This window comes from Mauremys mutica, chromosome 8 (assembly GCF_020497125.1).
Source record: "Mauremys mutica isolate MM-2020 ecotype Southern chromosome 8, ASM2049712v1, whole genome shotgun sequence".
Taxonomy (NCBI): domain Eukaryota; kingdom Metazoa; phylum Chordata; order Testudines; family Geoemydidae; genus Mauremys; species Mauremys mutica.
The window spans coordinates 101,384,752-101,408,157 of record NC_059079.1 but is presented as its reverse complement, the minus strand read 5'-3'; the positions used below and the strand labels follow the sequence as shown (position 1 = coordinate 101,408,157).

The 23,406-nt window shown below is 41.4% G+C and overlaps 1 protein-coding gene across 5 annotated transcripts in view; it reads right to left on the bottom strand.

Annotated features, from left to right (window-relative positions):
* Positions 1-23,406, bottom strand: part of SPOCK1 (SPARC (osteonectin), cwcv and kazal like domains proteoglycan 1) — a 474,706-nt gene that overhangs the window by 157,699 nt on the left and 293,601 nt on the right. For all 5 annotated transcript variants that reach the window (XM_045028925.1, XM_045028926.1, XM_045028929.1 and 2 more), the window contains one exon: positions 2,655-2,787. In XM_045028925.1, coding sequence (XP_044884860.1) covers positions 2,655-2,787 — 133 coding nt within the window. The remainder of the gene's footprint in view (positions 1-2,654; positions 2,788-23,406) is intronic.

Here is a 23,406-nt window from a genome sequence, read left to right as displayed (position 1 = left end):
AAGCTGACATGGGGCATACAAGTCCTCTCTGGACTATATCTCCCATGATGTGCCAGGGTCTCTGCTCTGGGTGAATTACTGAGGTACATCATGGGAAATGTAGTCTGGCCAGGGAACTCAGCCCATAGAGAACAATGAGGACGTGAGGCATCAGAACTACATCTCCCTTGAAGGATGGTAGCAGATATGGGGCACAAAGATTAATGTTGAACTATTTCAACATTTCCAAATCAATTTTTTTCATCTCTTTCTGTACCAAGAAACATTTCACCATTTTACAGGATGGAAATTCCTATTTTCAACCAGATCTAAAGTAAACTTGCCAAAAGGTAGCTCTTGCTAAAAAGGCAACTGAGCAGAGCTTTTATGGGGACACTTTTTGTGAAGGTAGGAAGCCACAGTGCTCTACTGTAATGGTATGCACGGTATTGCAAGAGGTATTACCGCTATATAATCTTACAACATACTGCAAAGAGCTATTGCAGAAAATTGCTACTACAACGGATCTGTTACTTGTTTAATAAAGGTCAAGCATGGAAGCATTTGGCTGCTGGGGCTGACATGGCTGTTCAGGGATTACTGATCATTACATGGTGCCAGGAGAGGCTTCAATCCAAAGGAGATCTAAAGAAAAGCAACTACAAATGTGCAACAAGAGAAAAAGATAAGACTTCTATGCGACACTACAATGAAAGCAATCAAAACCTACTGTTCCCCAGCAAATGGTAGGTAATATTGACAATAATTGGAAACTTTTAAGCAGAGATTCATGCTACACTGCACAGTTGTTGGTGCATTTGAAAAGCCTGACAAAAATGTAGCTGCATATCTTACAACTCCAGGGACTTGAGCAATTTATATATAAATAGATAATAGATAAAGATGAGCCAAGGTTGCTTATTCACAAGTCTGATGCGTATCACTCATAACAGAAGGAGACTAGTGAGAGGTATGTCTTCCAGAGAAGAACATTCAACAATTGGAGTCATTTAATACCTTCATTACAACCCTTAGGCTCACAGCTGAGTCGCAAAACTTTGATGAATTTATAACATCAGTGATTTTGGATAAAAAAATATTTGGCGTTAACAATAAAAAAATAATCAGAGGGGGTCAGCTAAGAGATTCAGTCCTTAGGCTGAGTGATGCAGTTACACTGAGCCAGTGAAATAATATGACTGAATATACAATGAAAACCACTTACTAGGGACTTACCAATTTGTTCTATCTGATCATGTTCCAAAGGGCTAAGAGGAGAGGAGGAGGGAAAGATAAACATCAAAGTAACACGAAAACCTGTTTTGGGAGGCAGGGAGCTGGGGTGGAGGGGAAAGGAGAAATCAGGGAATCGTGTACGGTTATCTGGGGACAAAGACTCATAATTGGGACAGGGCAGGACGCAGTAGAAATGTATTTCGGTCAGTTGACTGCAATTTCAAAACCAGCTCAAGGTTTGCCCGAGGCCAAACGATGATGATGAGAAAATACTGTATTGGTTGTCATTCATGATGCACAAACTTAAGGAAGAGAATAGATAAAGATATTAGACCGTCATTAAACGTGACATGTTCAGTAGACAGTTCATAGCATTCATTCTTTACTAGTACATGGATGCGGGTCAAGACAGAAAGGAAAGTTTCTGCTATTTTTTTCTGTTGGCCACAGGGATCTTTTTGCTCAAGTAAAACAGGCGTTTAAATGGATGAGCCACAGCCAAGTGCTAATGTCTGTATCTATCTGTATTTAAGGATGGAGTATTTTACCTGCAGAGGCAGCAAGAGCACAAGAATTAGTATTACTGGCCCAAACTACCATGCCTTGCTCTCCTCTGATACGTTCCAGAATTTTCTTCTATTGATCATTTTATTTTCCTACATCTTTCAGGCCATCTTGAAACTTTTAAAGGTAGTTTTACTTGCTGTCAAGCCTTATTTTGGCTGTTAGCAGAGAAGAATCTATCCCTAAAGACGTTAGAGGCATTCCCGAGACATAATTCCCCATGCCAGGAGCATGATGTATAAATATAGAGCGCTGCATTGTACAAACATGGAAGGCTTAATACCAACAGCATGCGATTTGGACTGCTGAATTAAACATGGTTGTGGAGCTGGTTTCTTTTATTGAATCAAGCCCTAAGGCAATTATATTGTCAATACAACACTGGGCCAATTTATACCTGCTGGGTTCTGGGGGTACTTTTTTCTCAGCTGTAATGTATGCTATTTATGGAACAGAGGAATGTTAAAACTATGACTTAAGTGAACTGTAATATGTTATCCCCGCAACAGGAAATCCATCTCAGAATGACATTGCTGTTCTGAGGACAAAACTGGCAGTGAGAACTATACCAAGGGTTTCGTTATCTAACCATGCAATGAATGAAAGGATCTAGTGCAGCAGGGGAAAGAGCAAATATAAGGTAATATAGACTCCGAGGTTCCAGAAATGGGTATTTTCAATTACACATTGGTGTTTCCCCAAATAATTATAAAATAAATCATCAGCATTTTTTTTTAAGATACAGAAATATGCGGCCTTAGCACTAGTTTCTACAAACTGTTGTAATACGATTTGTTTGCTACAACTAGAACCTCTCCACATTACAACCTGGGCAGCCCTTGTAGACAGAGTTTCTGACTATAAAGTGAATTTACCTTGGAAGTGTAAGTATGTCCATCAGAGCCACAGACAGGGCTGGCATGCATCACTGGACATGGCTTGCACTTGACTAAATTGGCTGGTCCAATCCAATGTTTCGGGGCCAGATTTCCTTTCTTTTGCCAAAGGCTGCAAAACAAAAAATACCAGTCTTGGGATATGAGTGTGAAAAACAAGAGCACAAGAACTTCTCTTAGCCAATCAAATCATATATTAAGTCAGTCAGTGGCAGCATTGATTTTAAGTGTTTTAGCTTTCCAGAAAATGTTAAACTATGAGAAACTTCTTAAATACAATTGTTAAGATGGAGTTCAGGATGAGAGTGTTTAACAACAACTTATAGGCAAAAATCCCTAAAGAAATGTTGCAGTTTACATTAAAGATTTGAAAGTATGGACATGAAATTAAGATCACTCAACCAATTTTTGCTCTGCACATGTAGTGACATCAGCTTCCATCTTCCCTTCTTTGTTCCCTTCACATCAGCTTTGCAATGTATGTTATTTTTGGATCAAGAACATTCCTAAAGAATTTGGAACAATCTAGAGAGATTGTACCACTGTCATCCTTCCTTTCCTTTATATAATTTTATAAACTTTCTATACAAGTACCTTTCCCAAAACCATAGGAGACTCAGTTACAGCATTTCAAAACTGGGTACGAAATCTTTGGATTTTAACATCAGTCTCAAAAAGATAAAATGAAACCCAATAAATGCAATTAATTACTAAAAAAGTAGATCAATAGCTTTACTTTCCTATTATAATGAAATATCTTGAGTATTGTAACAATTTACATTACCAGTAAGTAGTGTAGACTGTATGTGGCACCCAAAAAAGAAATACCATTTTTCAGCAGTGCTGAAAGTCAGGTTCCTGGCCTCAGGGCATGTTCTGTCAATCAGAATAGCATAATGGTTCTGTCTTGTATTTGGTTGGTTGTAAGTGATGTCACTCAGTATTCTGTTGGAATGGCATTCTTTGTAAAACGGAGGCAGGGCTCCATCTTGGTGTGTAGCTTGAATTTAGCTCTTAATAATAATCGATTTTTTTTCTAATTCACTTTCAGCTTTCAGGGCTTGATTTTTAGAAACCAGAGACCCAGTTCTCTACCTATCTTTAGATGCTACCTCCCACATGTGGGAATCCCCCCAAAATGGCATTCCTTGTGCATGTGGCTAGACAAATGGCTATTCATCATGTGGGAGTGCAAATGCCTGATTAATGTGTGTGTATACTGTAAAGGTGCATTCAAAAGTCAGCTTACTAGTGTGGATGCAAAATCAGGTGTGAAACTTTGGACTCATGTTATGAAAATCCAGCATGCGACTCCACTCCATTCATTACAACACAACAAATGAATCAGCAGCAACTCAAGTATTCTTCTTTCATCATTAAAAATGTTTGTTTGGAGAAGGGTCTCTAGAATGCCCCTCATAATCCCCTACTATCCTTGAAGAGCCCACATCACCATAACACTGTGTATTTCCAAGCCTGACCAGTATTTTCATGCATTATATTAAATCTATTGAAAACACATTGTTATGATGCTATTATCATTAGCATACAGCAGTAAGTTAATAATATGCTTTTTTTCATTAACCACAAGCCATGTTCACCATACAGATAAGTTCTTCTCTTTCAGGCATCAAAATATTTACTAGCAAAAGACATTGATTTCATTGCAAGCACGAAGAAAAATAACCATCATCCGACTGTGTGGTCCTTACAGCATAATATAAAATATATCATCGAGCAGTTTAGCTACAAATGCATTTCAAAGTACCACTGAATGACTATCACACTTCTAGAAAAATATATATGGATACATTTTTAAAGCAATTTCACTACAGATTGCAATTTGCTACACCATACAAACTCTGATGTAATGTTACATTCAGCTGTTAACATAATAAAAATTCTATTCTTTCATTTCAGCTCAAGTTTTCTTCTATTCTAACCTTTGTCACAGTGATAAATCGTGCTATTAGGAAGTAAGTAGGGTCACCAGATGTCCTGATTTTATAGGGACAGTCCCGATTTTTGGGTCTTTTTCTTATATAGGCTCCTATTACCCTCCACCCCATCCCGATTTTTCACATTTGCTGTCTGGTCACCCTAGAAGTAAGTGTCCACAGAAAGAACCCCATCACCATGTCATAAAACTACAAAAATAGGAGTCGGTGATCAAAGTCAGCATTCCCCTGTAATCTTGAAGAAGCCCTCAATATATAAGGCAACTTTCATCTCTTGATGAGTGCATTCAATTTTACATGCCAGAGTTACTATTACTAACGAGCTAAATCCTCTGATGCAAGCACCCAGAGATTACTGAGCTTTAGGTTCTAAAGCCCTACATCCAAATCTGACTGGCCATGGATCCAAATCTGTGTGGCTGGGGAAGAAAAATCCAGCTCCAGACAAGATGGCCCAAATCTCATGAGAAAATCTAGCAAGCTTTTGGACCCATTAGAGGCTACTGTCACTTTTGTAGGAAGCAGTAGATTGTGCAGTGGCAGCAGCTACGGGGCTGGGATAGAAGCAGGAGCAGAGTACGTTGCCTAGGACAGCACTCTTTAAGCCCCTTGGAAGGGGAAGAAAATTTGGGGGAGTGATAGAAGGTGCAGAGTGACAGAGGAGGGAGGAAGGGAAAAAGTTTTCTGTGAAGGAAGCTGTACACTGCAGCCCCAGCACAGACACACAAGAAGTTAGACGCAGCAGCAGGAGGAATTCCATTCTCCAGCTCTCTCCAGGCAACACCCTGATCCACAGAAAAATTGGAGGGTCTGAGGAGAAAGAGAGCTAAGGATGCAAGAAAGGACTTTCTTCCTGACCTTCTGCCAGCAGGGAGCTGCCTACTGAAGCCTCTGCATGGGCACCTGCAGCAGGAAGAGTTTTACTGTACCCTGCAGTGACTAGACAGAGCCCTCCATGTGGTATCACGGTGATCTCCAATCTAGACAGCCACCGCAAGCAGTGGTCAGATTTATGAAGTGAAAACAGGATGGATTCAATGGAGCATCTCAACTTGAAAAATCAACCTGTCCTTTTCCTCCACGTTGATACCGATTACCAGTTGAACTAGGGTCCCTTCCACCCCATTTCCATATTGTCTTTCAATCAGTTGGCACAATTAAAATCCTGGCTTTCCTGCACCATGGTATGTACGTGTGCTGCACTCTTTGATGTATCCCCTCTGTTTGGAATGGTGAGTGACACTGAAAACAATGCGGTAAATTTAACTAAGAGAAGAATAAATATCAAGATGTCAAGGGCACCCACTGTACACATACACAGTACCATCTGGGTAACATTCAGTTGTTCTTCACACAAGGCTCTGTTTGGTGTTTGCATGGTGTGGGACCCATTCATATGAATGCATATCCAGAGCCTCTATCTCATGACTCATCCGGCTGTCACAGCAGCGGGGATCTGTATGGCGTGTACGCTTGGACTCACGCTCTGGGAACACAAATCTAGTGCCTTGTTTGGCAATGTCCAGCTGCCCTTTGTGTGTGGACGTGTCCTGTGTATTCTGCACCCTTAAATAGTCTCCACGTCATTGATGTGAGAAGCCATGTGCAGAGCAGTAATGGAAGATGAACAGCCCATGCACTCTGCTCTCCTTTGAGCAGCTTCCACGCTATCTGCCAGTCTTCAGTCTGAACTAGTTCTGATTCAGGCTGAGTGACTGCGTCTCATTCCTTGCCATGCTGCATTCTTCGACTCTGCTCTTTTCCACCTTCTCTCTGGCTGCAATTAATTCACACACGTTTGATCCTACTACTCCCTTTATCCCATTAATGTGTCTAGAGCTTCTTAGAAATCACATTGGAATCAAGGCTGGATGAGTATAATACACTCTGCTTGGAGTCGCACCATCAGCTAGTGCAGAATATGTCAGCTCTGCTTACTTAGTGACCACTTCCACTTGTGCTGGGCAGTTGGGAATAGCTTCTGATTCTCTTTCAGGTGCTAACCAAGGTTTTGATTGTAAACTTTGAAGCTCTAACGCACTTAGGGCCAGTCTGCTTTAGAGACCACCTCTCTCCTGTGTTGTGCTAGCCAAGGTCACCTGAGGTGCTTGAGCTGCCAAACTCCAGGTTTAGAGAGGATTTTTTGGTGAGGGGTACTTGACTTTGGAATTCCCATTAACTCTAGTCCATCAAAGCCCAAGTTTGTTTGACCTTTAGGGCACACTGAAAAGCCCATCTATTTATCCAAGCTCTTCCGGGTGCACATATATGTACATTTACGGAGGGATGTTGGAGTGAATAGGTGGGAGTGGATCAGAGGGAAGAATCTCCTCATGGCTGAGTTGTGCGTGATGGTACACAATGATCCCGATTGTATATGTCTGGATTTTGTAGATGTTGGGGATTGTGCTTAAGGCAATGGATAGATACATTTAAAATAATTCTAACTTAAGAAACTTGAATAAATACCCTTTCTTATCGTGGGAGTCTTATACTGTTTCTTGTGAGATATGACTCCAAAACCAAAAGTGATCTTGGCTTGGTCTTTGGAAAGGCAAATCCATGATGGCAATGGTTTTGCAAAAGCTAAAACTAAAGTACATCTGGTCCAAGCTCATTTCTATACATTATAGGTAGCTGCCATTTGTTTTAGTCCCATTTACCTAAGTCTACCCCACAAATTCTGTCCTGGTCTAAGAAATCACAGAATCGACTAGTGACCAAACTACAAATCCTGTTTTGTTTAAATAAATAATGAAAAAGACTAAACAATCTATAAATGGAATTGTTGATACAAAGGGTAACTTTGGGCCCCTCTAATGTACAGTATCTAAACGGATGACAAGAAAGACTAGTAATCAGTCCCATCTAGAAAGGAAGGATGGTTTTCAGGTAATACTATCTTCCTACTCACTTAAAGTTACAGATTTAGGCTGAGATTTTCAAAGGTGCCTAAGAGAATAGGCATCCAGCTCCCATGGAAAATCTTAGCCTGAAACTTAAAGACAGGCCAAGGGCCAGATTTTAAAAAGTATTTAGATGCCACTTGCATCTGAAGAAGTGGGTATTCACCCACGAAAGCTCATGCTGCAAAACGTCTGTTAGTCTATAAGGTGCCACAGGATTCTTTGTTGCTTTTACAGATCCAGACTAACACGGCTACCCCTCTGATACTAGATGCCTAAGTACCTTTACATATCTGGTAACAAATCCTTAAGATTCACCTCAATTCTTAGTGAGGTAAATGAAGCCAGGAAGCGTTTTGACAGGAGGAGAACCTCAGAATTTGGCCCACCATGCAAAAACTAGGTTTGTCTTATGTTGTTGTGGTTTTTTTTAAAATTTTTATATTGATTACTTCATCCCTGAATAGCCAAGCTGAAGAAACAATATTTACGGTCTGTTAGGGATTTCTGACTAAAATCAATGTGTACAGTACTTTCAACTTTAATTTCTCAGCAAGCAGCTATTTGAGTGAAAGTATATTTTTAGTTTACCATTTGTAATCCAAGATTACATGAATTGAAAGTAGTTAAGATTAGTATATAATTTATTAGTCGTGTACAAATTAATATTCAAATTCGTGATTTGGTAAAATGATGCTGGCCATTAGCTTTTTCTATACAAAAGTAAGCAGCATTTATTGTGCTCTATTTGCCTCTAACGTATCATGAATATTTTACTTTCTGGAGCTGTTTCCATTACAAAGATCTGTGTCTTTTCAGTATGACAGGAAAGCGTGTTCATTTACCTTTATCTATGTGTCCTGCACAGTTCTGGGAGCATACAAACTCAGAGTCAAAATATGATCTGTCAGAATACAGAACCTGAGAGAAAAAGATTTTCTTCCCTTATGCCCGTCTATTTGGGGATGTTATCTCATATATGACATTCATATTATCTCTGGGGGGTTAAAAAGGCTACTTTTTGAACACCCACAGAAAGCTTCCTGTCTGTCGTATTTGCCACATTTCTCACTGAACAGTCGAATTAATGACTGTTATGGGAATAAATTGAATGCATGAACTACAACTGAATATTAACACATTCTGAATTTGTTATTTATGAATTCTGATGCTTCTCACTACATTATTTTTCAAAATCCAGTTCTACCATTACGTCGTCATTCAGGCCCAAATCCTGCAAACATTTACAAAGAAAGGATTAACTTTATGACATGAGCAGTGCAGATGGGACTACTTATGGTAGTAATGTTGAATAGCTGCAGAAGTGTTTGCAGGATCGGGGCCTTAGGGTCCATTCTAGCAAAGCCCTTTACCACATGCTTAATTTCAAGCATGTGAGTTAGTCCCACTGACATCAGTGACGTTTCAAGCAAAGCACTTCAGCATGTCTGTGGATAATTTCAATGGACTACTCAGATACTTGAAGTTAAGCACGTGCTTAAATGCTTTCCTCGACTGGGGCCTGACAAACCTGATGATCCTGAGGCACTGACTCCTGGGTATTAAAGATCTGAATTTGATCCACACGCGCAGATTAAATTCATGCTTTTCTTGAGACAACCTTGTAAGATCGACAAGCTCCAGGAGTCAGGTGTTTGTTTTTCCCTGTTTGCATGGCCTCACTGTTCAGACCATTTATAACTCCTATTTTGTCCCTGTCAGAGTTCATATTTTGGGGTCAGTGGCTGAAGTAAGATTTCGTCTGGTGCTAATAATATTTTCTGCCCCCCATCCCCACTCAAAAAAGTAATGGAATTTGTCCATTTCAAGTCATTTCAGTAACTCTGAGTCTGGTGGCCTTTCCCACCAGCTTAGTGAGAATAAAGGGAACACACACAGCCTTGAGGCTAAATTCTGCTCTCCGTGCAGCAAACTTGAAGTCAGTGGCAATTTGTGTGTGTGAAAGCAGAATCAGACCATTAGGCTATTCACTCTAATGACTAGGGCCCTGCCAAATTCATGGCTGTGAAAAACATGTCGCAGATTGTGAAATAAACACTCCCCTGTGAAATCCAGCTATTGGAGGGGCGGGAGAGGGGTAAGCCTGGGGGCGCCCCGGCCAGGGACTCCTACCATTCATTCCCCCAACTCCAGCTCCTAGTCCTTGGGCTGTAGAGGGACGGGATTTGCTCTTCCCCTGTGTGGCTGCCCTCCGGGGGGAATCAGACCCACCTCCAAGTACCTCCCCCTGCTGCAGGAAGCTCTGGGGCTGCTGCCCAGCTGCGTAGCTTCCTGCAGAAGGGGGAGGTATCCAGAGGTGGGTCTGATCTTCCCTGGAGAGTGGCTGTGCAGGGGACGAGCAAGTCCTGTCCCTCCCCAGCCCAGCCAGGACTAGCAGCTAGAAGCCCCCAGCTAGGGGCTCCCAGCAGCACGGGGGAGATCACACCCACCTCCATGACTGCGACTGAAGCTGGCCTCTAAAGCTGGCCCAGAAGTGAGGGTGAAATTCCATAACCCGCCCCCCCCCTCCGCTTTCAGGTCAAGAATCCCACATTTACAATACCGTGACAGATGTAAACACCTAGAAATGTGAAATTGACTAATTTTCAAATCCTATGGCTGTGAAATTGACCAGAATGGACCCTGAATTTGGTAGGGCCTTACTAATGACTATCAGTGATTTAGGTTTGAGTTATTTTATTTACATACTGCATAGAAGTAGAATTTCCTTCTATTCCTTTCAGACAGTTCATTTTCCGCCATAAGCGTATTCCTTTGAAGGCTCGCTTTCTTCTGATGTTTGAAACAAATTTACTCTCTCGAACAGAATGCTGTTTAATAAATGTGAGCATTAACAATGGGGTATTAATCTTTCAAAGAGAAAATACAACTTATCAGTTTTAATAACAATTTGTTTAACATGCACAATTGAAGCAGCAGATATATGCGGGAAATTTGTTGTGTTAGTTTCTTCATTCATGGCTCAGTTCACAGTACACGACTGCAACGCTCTCAGTTGTGGGAGCCAATTCAAGTTTAAAAAGTGATTATATTATTTAAAAGGCTGTAGAGGAGTGTATGGTTTTGTCAGAAACAACAGCATATAATATCACTCTATCTGAGATGAGTCAAATTCACTTTAGTCAGTAGGCCAGCCATACAGCAGTAGCTGAAATTTTGAATTGGTTGTATCAAATTCTTCTTGTGCTTGTGCTGAAGTGTAGGTAACTCCCCCACTTCCTAAAAATGATACATACCCTCCAAAAATAAGAGTGCATTTTACTATAGAGATTTTTGGAGACATTGAACATGACATTTTTTTGGATGCTTTTCAGTCCCATAACCCCTAACACCACATCAAATGTCAAAACAAATAAATTAAAACTTAGTCAAGAACACTGGCTGCCATACATTGACAGACCGCAAATCTCTATTCAATGGAAGGGAACACACACACACACACACTGGGGTCATGTTTTGCTATGCCAATAATCCTGCTGATGAATGAATGTGTTGGGAACGCCAAAGGCCAAAGCAAATGAAGCCCTTTTTGATTAAATTTAACTAACTCTAATCCTGCTTTAACATTCACAGTTGAAAGGACCTACTTCAAAACATTAGAAGAAACAATTAGGAATAGGGAAGCAACCTAGAAATTCCTTCCTGGGTGTAAAATGTCAGAGTATCTACAAGAAAATTTCAACACTCAAATACAACTAGAAAAAAGTGGGAACCTTTTACCCAATTCTTGGGGACTTGGATACAAACCACTGCATACTGTTGTGGAAATATACCATCACTTCCTTCATATTGCTGAACTAGAGTGCAAATAGGTGAGTGTTTTGTAGGATTAAGTCAACTTCTTAATGTTGCCAAATTATAATGCCTATCAAATTTTTAATGGTTTAAAGAATTAATAGTATGTCACTGTGGTATCACACATTGGCCAACGTCATTACATAGAGGCATATACTGCCCAAATGGAACTCCTACAGTTCTGCTGCATAAGGGATAGGTCAAATGGGTTTAGCTATGTAGCTTGGGTGGGGGACGCTGTACCCCCTGTGCACCACAGAGGATTTGATGAATAGCAACTTCCTCCACGGTAGCACAGAAGAGCATGATTGGGAACAGTCTGCGAGAAGGTCAGGAAATACAGCTAGTTGAAATTTTCTGAGTGAAAAATTTCCGTGTTGAAAAATGGGGTTTCATCAACCGCTCCCCCCCACCGCAGGAGAATGTTGTTTTCAACTAAATTTTTCGATGGGAAATTTAGAAATAAAATGATACGTATTAATTTGAAGAAATGTGGAACCTGTTTCTAGACACATTTGGATAAAAAGCATTGAGAGGGCTCAAAGAATGCCAGATCTCCATTTCACCTAGCACCCCTCCCTTTGCCTCTTCACTGGGTCCCCTCCCTCCCTCCTCTCCCTATTTATGTATATCTTCTCCTATTTTATTACTGTAACCCCCACAATAACATGTCTATGTAGTGTTGGCTGGTTTTTTACTGTTTCATTTTGCAGTTTTAATGAGCTGTAAAATTGCGTAATTTTATTGGCGATCCTGTAAAGCGTGCCATATTCAGAAAAATATACAAGCTGTAAGTCATTTACCTTTTCATTCTTTTCATAGTCTGTCTCTTTATGAAAATCAACACAAATATTAATCACAAAGCAAGGAAGAGGAAATGATATGATACAATAGTTTAGTTTCGGTTCAAATTGCAATTCCTAGATTTTCAAGAATCATCTAACTGACCTCCTGTATAACACAGCCTATAGAATTTCACTTGGCTACCCTTGCATTGAGCCCAATAATAACTTGTAATAATTTGAATTTTTTTTCCCATTTGAAATTTCCTGGGAAAAATTACAAATGAGTAACTAAAAATTTTCATTAGAAATTTTTAATGGGGAATAAAACAGTTCTTTGATTGGCTCTACTGGGCACATGACCAGTTTGAAATTTTGAATCTATGGATGATATTGGCCAAGATCCCCAGGTAGGGAGCACCTATCAGGCTGTACCACTTCTACAGAGTGGAGACACTGGAAGATTCTATTGCCAAGCCACTGCACAAACTTCATTGGCTTGACATTTTTTTGGGGGGGTGAGGGTGGGCAGAGGATGAGAATTTGGACCAAATCTTGTTACCTGTTTTACCTGTGGATGGTTTTCGTGCATAGCTATGCTGAAATATAGTGTGATTTTTTCAGTAGCTTAGTGATAGGCTGGTACATAAAGGCATGAAATTAATAAATGACTTTGAAATGTAATATAAAATGCGTAAATCAAGAATATAAAGGTTTAATTTTCAGACAACAGCTTACCAGAGCACATGGGCCTGTTGTGCTTTCACTAGCTGTATAATTTTGCTACCCAATATAATGACTCTGATGATTCAGAGAAACAACTGAGAAATTATAACACCATTTTAACAGGAAGTGATACTGATGGACAACATGTGTCCCATTTGAATTAACATCCATCATATCAGAACTGGTTCAAAATAGTCAAGATGTCAATAATATTACATAAGCAACATCAAGTTCAGGTTTTTATGTAATTACATTTGATTTTACCAGAGCAAATTCAATCCTGTTTCTAAATGAATGTAATATTAATAAGAAAATATAATGCATATAATTCAGACTGTGTATAAACAAGGGCTAATACTATTGCAAAGTCTTTATCCTTTGATTTTTTTAGCCCCAAAGATGAAAAATTATTTACTAAATTGCTGCATAAAATACTATACAGAAAACTCTTTCTGAATATAATGTAATGGGATCATGAGCCTGAGATTTTTGCTGAAGACTCATAGACTCCTAGACTTTAAGGTCAGAAGGGACCATTATGATCATCTAGTCTGACGTCCTGCACAACGCAGGCCACAGAACCTCACCCAACCACTTCAATAAGACCAGTGAGGTTCTTTCTGAATATGGTTATGCAGGTCTTTTAAAAAGATTCAGACTCCAGCTCATTTAACCTTTGCTGCAAAAGGTTAAATGAGCTGTCAAAAAACAAAAATATCTAGGAAATTCACACTGGAGGTTAAATTAACAACAAACCCACACATGTGAAAGTGTGCAAAGTCACACTTAAGGTACCAAAACTCCCGTGAGAATGAAATGTGGCGAAGATCTAACTAATTACTGATAATACAAATTTCCAGAAGAAATGAGTTGGTGGCCTGAGTCTAATTCTGAGTGGACAACTACCAACATATGGAAGCACTAGCCGGCTCCTGGCTGACAAACAGGACCAAGACAGAATGGTCCAAAGACATCCCCTCCTTTCTATAAGTAATGCTTTCAGAACAAGATCAAGGCACTTTGGCAGGGAAATCCTGCCATGGTAGTATCAATGCCATTCAAGAATGGACCTCCATCTTCTGGGTTGTCATTACAGTACCACATTAATTCAAAAGGAACAGAAAATAACGATCTAACTGTTCAAACACCCTATGAAGAGAGACCAAGAATGAGCATGCTCACTGTGTAGGTGTACTAGTATTTCACTAGTGTCACATTTTCAGAGAAATGAATAGTTTTCTAACTAAGAGAAAATTGGTTTCCTCACACATACTTTGGTCACAAACGCTTTTACAAAGCTCGAGGGCTGACTAATGCACTTGGCTATTGAGAAAGACTGGATTTTTGCCCATTGGTAAATGGGGAAGTGTATAGTAGCATTATTTATTTGTATGGTAGTAGCTTTGAAAGGGTCCAGTCAGGGTCCCCATTTTGCAATGCCTAGCACAATGGGGTGGTGGTGTAAGGCAGGCTCTTTAGAATATATATCGTCACTTATTATTTTGGTAGCACTGCCAGAATTTTCCAGAGGAATGGAACAGGAAAGGAAATTAACAGCTTATAACTCAGCTCCCCTTGAATGTAATTTCATGGGACAAATAAAGGGCACTTCTCTAGCCCAAGGGTTTTTATGCTGCTGAGTTTCAAAGGCCTGCTGCAAACAATGGCGGAGTGAGAGTTTCTCAAAAATAAAATAAAATGAAAAAAATCACTTTTTAAATGGAAAGTTTCAGACAACCTAAATATAGGGGTTGCTAACAGCTCTCCCTCAAACAGGGGCTTATACAGTTCCAGTGAAAGTATACTAATATAACAGAAGGAAGAACTTAGCTCAGGGTATGACACTGTAGGCTACATAAGACATTGATTACTCTGTACTTGTTTAAATTGAAATGCTTTACAAAATTGTGTTGATTTTGACAAAATTTCTTTTTGGAGGCAAAAAGGAAAAAAACCTGATAATGCTGAAATGTTTTGTTTTGACGTTTTTGGAATGAAGTGTTTCAATATTTCATTTTGACATTCCTTTTCATTTCAATGTTTTTATTTTGTATCCCATGGTGTTATTGTAATTATTAAAATATAATACAAAATAAAAAAAATCAAAGTGATTTTGATAGAAGTGAGACCCCCCCCAAGGCACTTTTGGAAATCCCAACAACATTCTTATTTGCATCTTTAGGTGCCTAAATTCCTTTAAAAGTCTGGCCCTTAGGAGACTACATATATTGACTTTCAATGAGACTTAGGCTTCTAAGTCTCTAAGGATATGTCTACACTGCAATTCAAAAACTGGGGCTGGCCCATGCCAGCTGACTCAGGCTAGATGCTCGGGCCCAAGTTGGAGCCTGGGGTCAGGGACCCTGCGAGGAAGGAGTGTCCCAGAATCCAGGCTCCAGCCTGAACATCTACCCCACAATTAAACAGCCCTTAGCCCAAGTCAGCTGACACGGGCCAGCCACGGGTGTTTAATTGCAACACAGACACTCTGATTCTTGTTTGAAAATGGGCCTAAGGAGCCTAAGCTACCAAAAAAAAGTGTTGGCACTTGTGAAATTTTTACCTTAAGTGACTTGCCCAAAGCCACACAGGAAGTCATTGGGGGAGCAGTAAATTGAATTTGAGTCTCTCAGGCTAGCACCCTCGCCAATGGACCATCTTCCTCTGTAAGGATAAGATACACCCCATCTTCCCATAAAGCCCCATGGCTTTATCTTAAAGTAAACCAACGTATGTGAACCTTATATCAAACAGGAGCTGAATGTTACCGATGAACCACGCTATGTTTAAAAAATAAAATAAAAGTTGTGTGCAAAAAAAGTGGCCCCAAGTATTTACTTCTACTGAGAAGATAGAAAACATTTTGCAAGTCAAAAAGACTTCAGTATTTTACTGCATGTGAAACGATTCCTTTTTAAAAAGGGGAACAAGTTTTAAATCTAGTGTCTGTACTTTCTCTGTTCCTGGTCCACAGAGTGCTCTTGTCTCCAAGAAAGGAAGCACAATACATTCAGCAGTCCTTGGCCTGCGTCTGTCTTTCCTCTATATAAGTGGTTTCCCAGGTTTCTGAGGAAGAGAATGATGGATTTGGAATTTGTCAGTATAAATGCCAAAGCTGTGTTCTCTCTTTATATCACCTTTATTGTACCTTTACTTGAGTTGAGAGTTAAGACTCATTTCTACAATCTTTTAACATTTTTATGAGGACAGCATATCTCTTCAGCAGCCACTAGAATCACTCCATCATATTTCAGTTGCGTGAAGAAAAAGTCTTCTTGTATGTTGACAAAAAGGATATTGTGCCTTTGAATTAGACACAAATTTCTTCATTTAATACAAACATTGTAAAATGACTGCAGACATAAAGAAGTCACTTCTCCAACTGGATTTTATATTCTCATAACAAAGAATAATAATATACAGATTTGTCTTGGCATTTTATCACCATCCCATTGAATGGCTGCACACCAGCTTTCTTTGGGGATTTCCATGATTTCATTAGGGGAAATGACTGCATTATCTGAGTGTATTGAGACTGCTGATTGCTTTCTGTTTCTGCCTGCATATCTACTCCCATATAGAATAACGGCCACTATATCCAGTACTGCCTGCGTACATGTGTATTAGTATGTGTGAAGATGCATGTTCATATGCTGTGCTGAGACCTCATACATTGCTCCCACACTGAATGTCTTGCTGGAGGTGAGCACTGATGGGCATTCCGGTTTCTCTTTCTGTACTTCAATGCAATGCCAAAGGGATTAATTTGATCCGGTATATGGACTGCCAATCAGAGGACTGTTTCCAGCTTAATTTACTAAGCAAATGGACTTGGAGTTTGAGAAGTACAGGAAGGGCAGAGGAGAAGCTATTTGCATCCAACATGGTGGGGTTGGGAAGAAGGGAGAGTCCGTGTGGACCAACCTGCATGGAACTTGGAAGGAGGAGCTTGGAGGAGGCACCAGGCAGTCAGTTAATTTGTGCAGATGGCTAGAATGCTAGCTGAAGCTGCAGCATCTCTGTAAACTGTCTTAATAAAGAGCCAATCCAGTTATAAAAACATGGAGTCCTCTCATGTTACTACCCAGCACATGAAACATGAAACAGGAATAACCGTCATGCATAGAAGACTGAAGTTGTACCTACTTCCTCAAGGCCAGAGGAAAAAGTAGAGACCCTTTATTTCCCAGAAGCCAAAAGAAAGAGGCAGAGAAAGCAGAAAGAAGAGGACTCTCAAACTCCCAGCTGTCAGAAGATGGAAGAGAGTGGGTATGGCAAACAGCAGAACGTGACATCTAGAAACAGCGAATGCCAGAAATGTGGGTGTTGCAATCTATTTGCTTAGAGAAGACCACCACATCCCTAAGGGAAATTCTATTGAAAATCCTCATGTGGATTCTGTTGGTTCCAGCTAGCAACTAGCTTTTAGAATAGAGGTCTATTGGTCTGCTGGGTCTCAAGACTACTTGTTCTACAAGAGGAAGGAGTCTAATTGAGTTCACTAAAATTTATACTAAGGCAGGGGGTGAGCAACCTTTCAAAGAAGAGGAGCCATTTTTTTGTTTTTGTCTTTGACCAAAATATTTCGAGAGCTACACCACACACACACAACTACTTGTAGAGTTAGAATTTATCAACTAATAATAATTGAACATATTGAAGTTATTACTAGTTACTGATACTTTTAATGCGACTTCTGCCATTTGAATTTGAATATAAACAGGAAGGGGCTCCGAGCTGGGGCAGGGCATCGGGGTGCAGGATCTCGGAGGGAGTTTGGCTGCAGGAAGGGGTTCTGACCTGGGACGGAGGTTTGGGGTGTGGGAGGAGTGCGAGGTGCAGGCTCTGGCCGGGAGACACTTACCACAGGCGGCTCCCAGCTGGTGGTACACCAGGGCTCTGGCCCCATGCCACTCCCAGAAGCGGCTGGCTGCTGGCACGTCTCTGTGTGCCCCTGATGGGGGGGGGGAGGGAAGGGGCAGATCCACGCACTGCTCCCGCCCCCAGCACCGTCCTAACAGCTTCCATTGGCCAGGAACCGGCCAATGGGAGTTGTGGGGGCGGTGCTTGCAGGTGCAGGCAGTGAACCGAGAACCATGGCTCCCCTCCCCCCAAGGAGTATGCAGAGCCAGCCTCTCCCAGCCAAAGCCTGCACCTTGCACCCCCCTCAAAAAACAGCTGCCCACAAGGGGGCAGCCAAAGTGCTGCATGTGGCTCCGGAGCCGCAGGCTGTTGACCCCTGTACTAAGGGGTTTTTGAAGAAAGAAGATGGAAGAGTACAGAAGAGTCTGAGGTACTTTGGAGAGCCCTCAGGACCACAGAAACTGCTTTCTGCTAGGGCCCACTGGCACTGACTTCCTTAAAGGGGGCAAAGAAGGACAATGGTATAGGTAGGAATGGAAAGTACAAAGGCCAAAACATAAAATATACACCTGGTATATTTTAAAGCCCTTATGGTCTACTGAGTAAACAACAGAGCTTCTTAACGCTCCCGGCTCTCATACATTTTCATAAGAGAATGGTTTTTCTTTTCATTGTTATTTTTATACTAACATAAAAGAGAATCTCAGACACAAAACTATGTAAAAATAACACCAACAGTTTGTAATTTCAGAGGCGGCAGAGAGATGGCAGGAAATTTATAATTAAAGCTGAAATCCTCTCACTCTTCTGTTTGTAGTAGACTTCAGAACACTGGATTTTGCATACTGTATAAGCTGCAGTACATTGGCATAATATGCTCAGCGGTGAACTGCAAAGTAAATGCCATACATTTCTGGTGTTTGGCGTTAGCTCTCCTTTGTGATGTAAAACGATAGCTTATATATCCCCCCCCCAAACTTCAAAAGCAAAAATAAAAGAAGGGGAAGGCAACTCTGCGGTTTTAGTATTAAAATATCAGGCAGATCAGGTCTGCCTCTCTTTGCTGGAGGACGTTGTAAGATCTTTTAAGTCCACCTGAGACTGTAAGGGCTGGTCTACACTGGGGGGCGGGGATCGATCTAAGATACGCAACTTCAGCTACGTGAATAGCGTAGCTGAAGTCGAAGTACCTTAGATCTAATTACCTACCGTCCTCACGGCGCGGGATCGACGTCCGCGGCTCCCCATGTCGACTCCGCTACTGCCGTTCGCGTTGGTGGAGTTCCGGAGTCGACAGGAGCACGTTCGGGGATCGATATATCGCGTCTAGATGAGACGCGATATATCGATCCCCGAGAAATCGATTGCTAACTGCCGATACGGCCGGTAGTGAAGACGTACCCTAAGATGAGCTGCCGCTTTCCCTCCCTCCGGCTGAGCAATGAGGAACGCTGACTGTCATCAACTGTGCCCCACATATATAATGTGGTTAGGTGGCTTTGTAAGTGGCTGTATAATTCACCTCTTTGACAAGATGTCATATGAACCTTTGTCAAAATGCAGAAATAGGCATTTCTCCACCATCTTCCAGTGCCTCAGCTTGCCTGCCACCATTTTGTCCTTCTCTTGCCATGAGAGTAGGCTTTTCTGTTATTTCTCCAGAGAGGGGTGCTCGGTGGGTTTCCAACACCCGTTCATCTTAAAAAGAGAGGGTCTGAGGTAATGAAAGAGAGAGACTTCATAGCTCATAAATTTGGGTGAGTCTCACTGCAGCATCCTAATGAATACCACTGGTGCGCAAATGCTCCAGCCCTGACTCCAAGAAAAGCCGGGGTGAAAGCCCTGAAATGGCTCTGGTCCTTCTCAGGCCAAACCTGGAAGGTCATCATGTGTAACTGTTTCTCCAGCATCAAAGCCCTCCCCTGGAGAATCCCACAAGGCTCAATCTTCTCCCCCAGAATATTCCACATCTACATGAAGTTGTTGGGTGAGATGAATGGCTGAAATGCCAGTAACATTCAGCTGACACCCAGCTAGTTCTACATCTCCTTCACTTACTTTAATTTCACAATACTGTTTTTAGCACAACTCACTCCACTGCTGGAATAAACGACGATCGATTACAGACAACACATTTCTCACTCGTGCACTTTATAGAACAATATCCATCAGAAGTGTGGTGCCAGAAAGCTTTAGTCACTTTGCAACCATGGGGGGAAGGGGAGGGGAGAGCATCCTTAGACATTCTAGCTCAACTGTGTTCTGCTTCATTATGTTGATTTTTCTCTTCCTACGGCGAATAATATGCAATCTTCACAGAAACTGACATATTGCTGGTAGTGACTAGAAAGTAAATGCACTTTTTTATAAAACTATAGTAATTCATTGCCCTTAAGGCACTAAACCAAATGTTTCGTTTATAAAATTACTGCACAGTACTTCTGGTGTGCACATGCACGCACACACACACACTACGATGGTATGAACAATTAGTTACAAGCTGTGCTAGAAAAATGATTGCCCCTTCGGACACCTTTTATTAAGAGAGGTTTATTAAATTCTAAAGAAGGCTACACCAGATTAAACTGTAGGAGATTTGTACAATTAGTGTCCATTGCCAAAGGATTCATATATGATTTCTGTACAGAAAGACTATTTATTATCCAGTCTTGTCAAACAGAGTGTAGAAAAAAAAATCCCTGCCCCCTCCCCCCGCCTCCAAGTGCAGTCGAAATCTGATGTTAAGGGTAAATTTTAAGAAAATCAGAAAGCTGTTTTCCACACCAGGATAAAAATGCATGTCAACAACTCATGATAACCAAATTTGTTGTAATTTTTTAAAAAAGAGCTGAGCCAATTCAAAATCTCATTTGTTTTAGTATCACAACAGCCTAATGCTCCTGTTGATTATTCAGCACTGTTGATTTATGGTGAAACTGCATCTCATGTAGACCCCATCAAACTATTTCCTCCTCTTCTTCCTTGTTGCCATTACCTCCATCATCCCTGACACCACGCTCCCTCTCTCTCCTTTACTTCTCAATTTCCTACCTTTGCCGTTGGTGAATCGAGCTCACAGCGCTATCCAGCCAAACCTGTAGCCTCCCCCTGCTTCATCCCCACCATCTCATTTGGCCTAATCTTGAAGTGGGCTGTAGCCCATGAAAGCTTATGCTCAAATAAATTTGTTAGTCTCTAAGGTGCCACAAGTACAAGTTCTTTTCACACATGAAGCTAACCTGAATCTAGAAAGCATATGTACCAATAGCAGAGAGGCCAGGGCAGCAGGGAGCTCAGCGTAGGCTAGCCACCTGAGTCATTACCCAGGGTCCTGGGCAGGCTTGCGCTGCTGTGGCTTCACTACTATTGGTACACAAGCTCGCTAAATCTAGCGTGGGTATGTCTACACATGCTGCAATCACACTCACGTTCCCTTCCTTCTCCGATGACTGCAGAGTAGACTTGAGTGCCTGAGCTTCTCAACATATTCAGTGATACTAGAGTTGAGCCATTAATGTCTACGCCATTCTCAGCTTTGAGACCTCAAGACCATTAACCATCTCATAGGCTGTTTCTTAATGAAAGGTGACTAGAGCCTGGGGAAAGTCCCAAACAAACAGATGGGATTTCCATAATTATATTAACTTGTGGCACTAAGGGAATCTACATTATCCAGTCTATAGACAGTGAGTGCTGAAATACATATTTAGGGAAACTTGAATATGAATATTATTTTTAACATCAGCCCCAAATATCCCAATAATTATATATGCACTCACACACAAATCACAGGAAAGACATTTCCTGATCTATTTCTACCAACCTATTAAAATCTCTTTTATGTGACCTTGAATCACGAAGTCTGGAAAACCCTGCTTTATGCACTGTCCTTTCCGTATTCGTCTAATATGTTTCTCCAGATGTTACCCTAACTATGGAGGCTCAAACTGCCATTATCTCCATATATTTACACTTTGGAAAGCATCAGCATTTTATAGCACCTTGTACCATGGCATGTTTTATTTTGTGAAAAAGGAGTGGGATTCCACAGGTGATATATTTAGATATAATATAACATCGCCTAAAAGATTCACAGGATTTGTACAATAAACACTTTTTTTTATGTTGCATACCTCAGATGATTTAATTAAAGTCAATAAACAAATAAAAATCAGACAATGCTCTAATACAGAGGAAGAGCACCCGTGCAGAGCTGGGCTCCCTCCCCCAGTTTCCAAACCAACCCTCCCTCCTTTGAATTTCACCCCATCTGACTATTTCCTCTTCTTCCTTGTTGCCATTATCTCCAGCATCCTTGATTCTTCCCCTTCTGCCGTCCTTTCTGACTTTGACACCATGCTCCCTCTCTCTCCTTTATGTCTCAATCTCCTACCTTTGCCGTTGGAGAGTCCAGCTCACAGTGATATCCAGCCAACCCTGTAGCCTCCCCCTGCTTCATCCCCATCATCTCATTTGTCCTAATCCTGAATCAACTCTCTCACACATGAAGATGGTCACTCTTTGAACCTTGTCTTCCCTTGGTATTGTTCTCTCTGAGCTCTCTAGTGCAGAATTTCCTCTCTGATCAACATCGCATCTTCTCCAGTGTGACACTCCTAGCACTCATACGTCCATCAGTCTTTCCTATGACTTCCAGTCTACCAACATCCATGAAATTCTCACTATTCTTGATCTGCTCCTCCCATCTCTCACCACTGTCAACACTGTATGTGATTCAACTCCACTCTCCCCACCACCCTTCCCCCACCCACTATCCATTCCTCCACACCCAATCCCTGGCTCACACCTCACATTCCAGTCCTTTTTTGTGCTGCTAAATGTCTCTGGAGGAAGTATGGGGACCCTGTAAGCTTCCTCCCCAAATTCATGTTCCTCCCTTTCAACTCTGTCATCAACACTCCTAAACAATTTTACCTCTGTTCCCTCATTGAGTCCACAACCTTTCTGCCTGGCTGCTCAATCTACAATCCTTCTGCCTGGCTGCCACCTTTGACTCCCTCTACAAGCCCTCTCTTCTCTCCCTTGTCTTAAGAACTTGCTAACTTCATCAAAGAGAAGTTTTACAAAACAGCCACCATCCCCCATACCCTTACAGAGCTGTTCCTCACTCTAGTCATCACATCCCTCCCCAGTCATCGACCTTGCTTTTTCTTCTCCTCCAACTTCTCCCCTTGTTCCCCCCACCCAACTAATCAGTCTTCCTCCAACTTTCACTTCTTCCCTAATCTTTAACTTTTCCTTTCCTCTGGCTTCTTCCTCCCTGTAAAACAAACATGGCCTGGTCTCCCCGATTCTTAAAAAAACCCCACTCCTGGAGATCTACATCTCTCTTCCACTAACATTCTCTCCTTTTTTCTGACCCTTTTATGGTCATTCCCTCCTCTGACACCCTTTGCTCTCTTCCTGCCGCTCTGACTGGTCTTCAAGCATTTCTTTTGGTAATCTTCCTACTCCCTATTTCTCTTGGTGTCCCTTGGGGGTCTGCTCTAAGCGAGCTCTTCTTCATTTTCAACACCTCTATGCTGATAGATCTTGGGTGGGGGGGGAAGTGTAACTGAGACCTCTCCTGTACTTTAATCTAGCATCTTTCACTGTCTTTGCGATATATCACTTTGGATGTCTTGATATATCAACAGCTCAACGTGGCCAAAACCAAGCT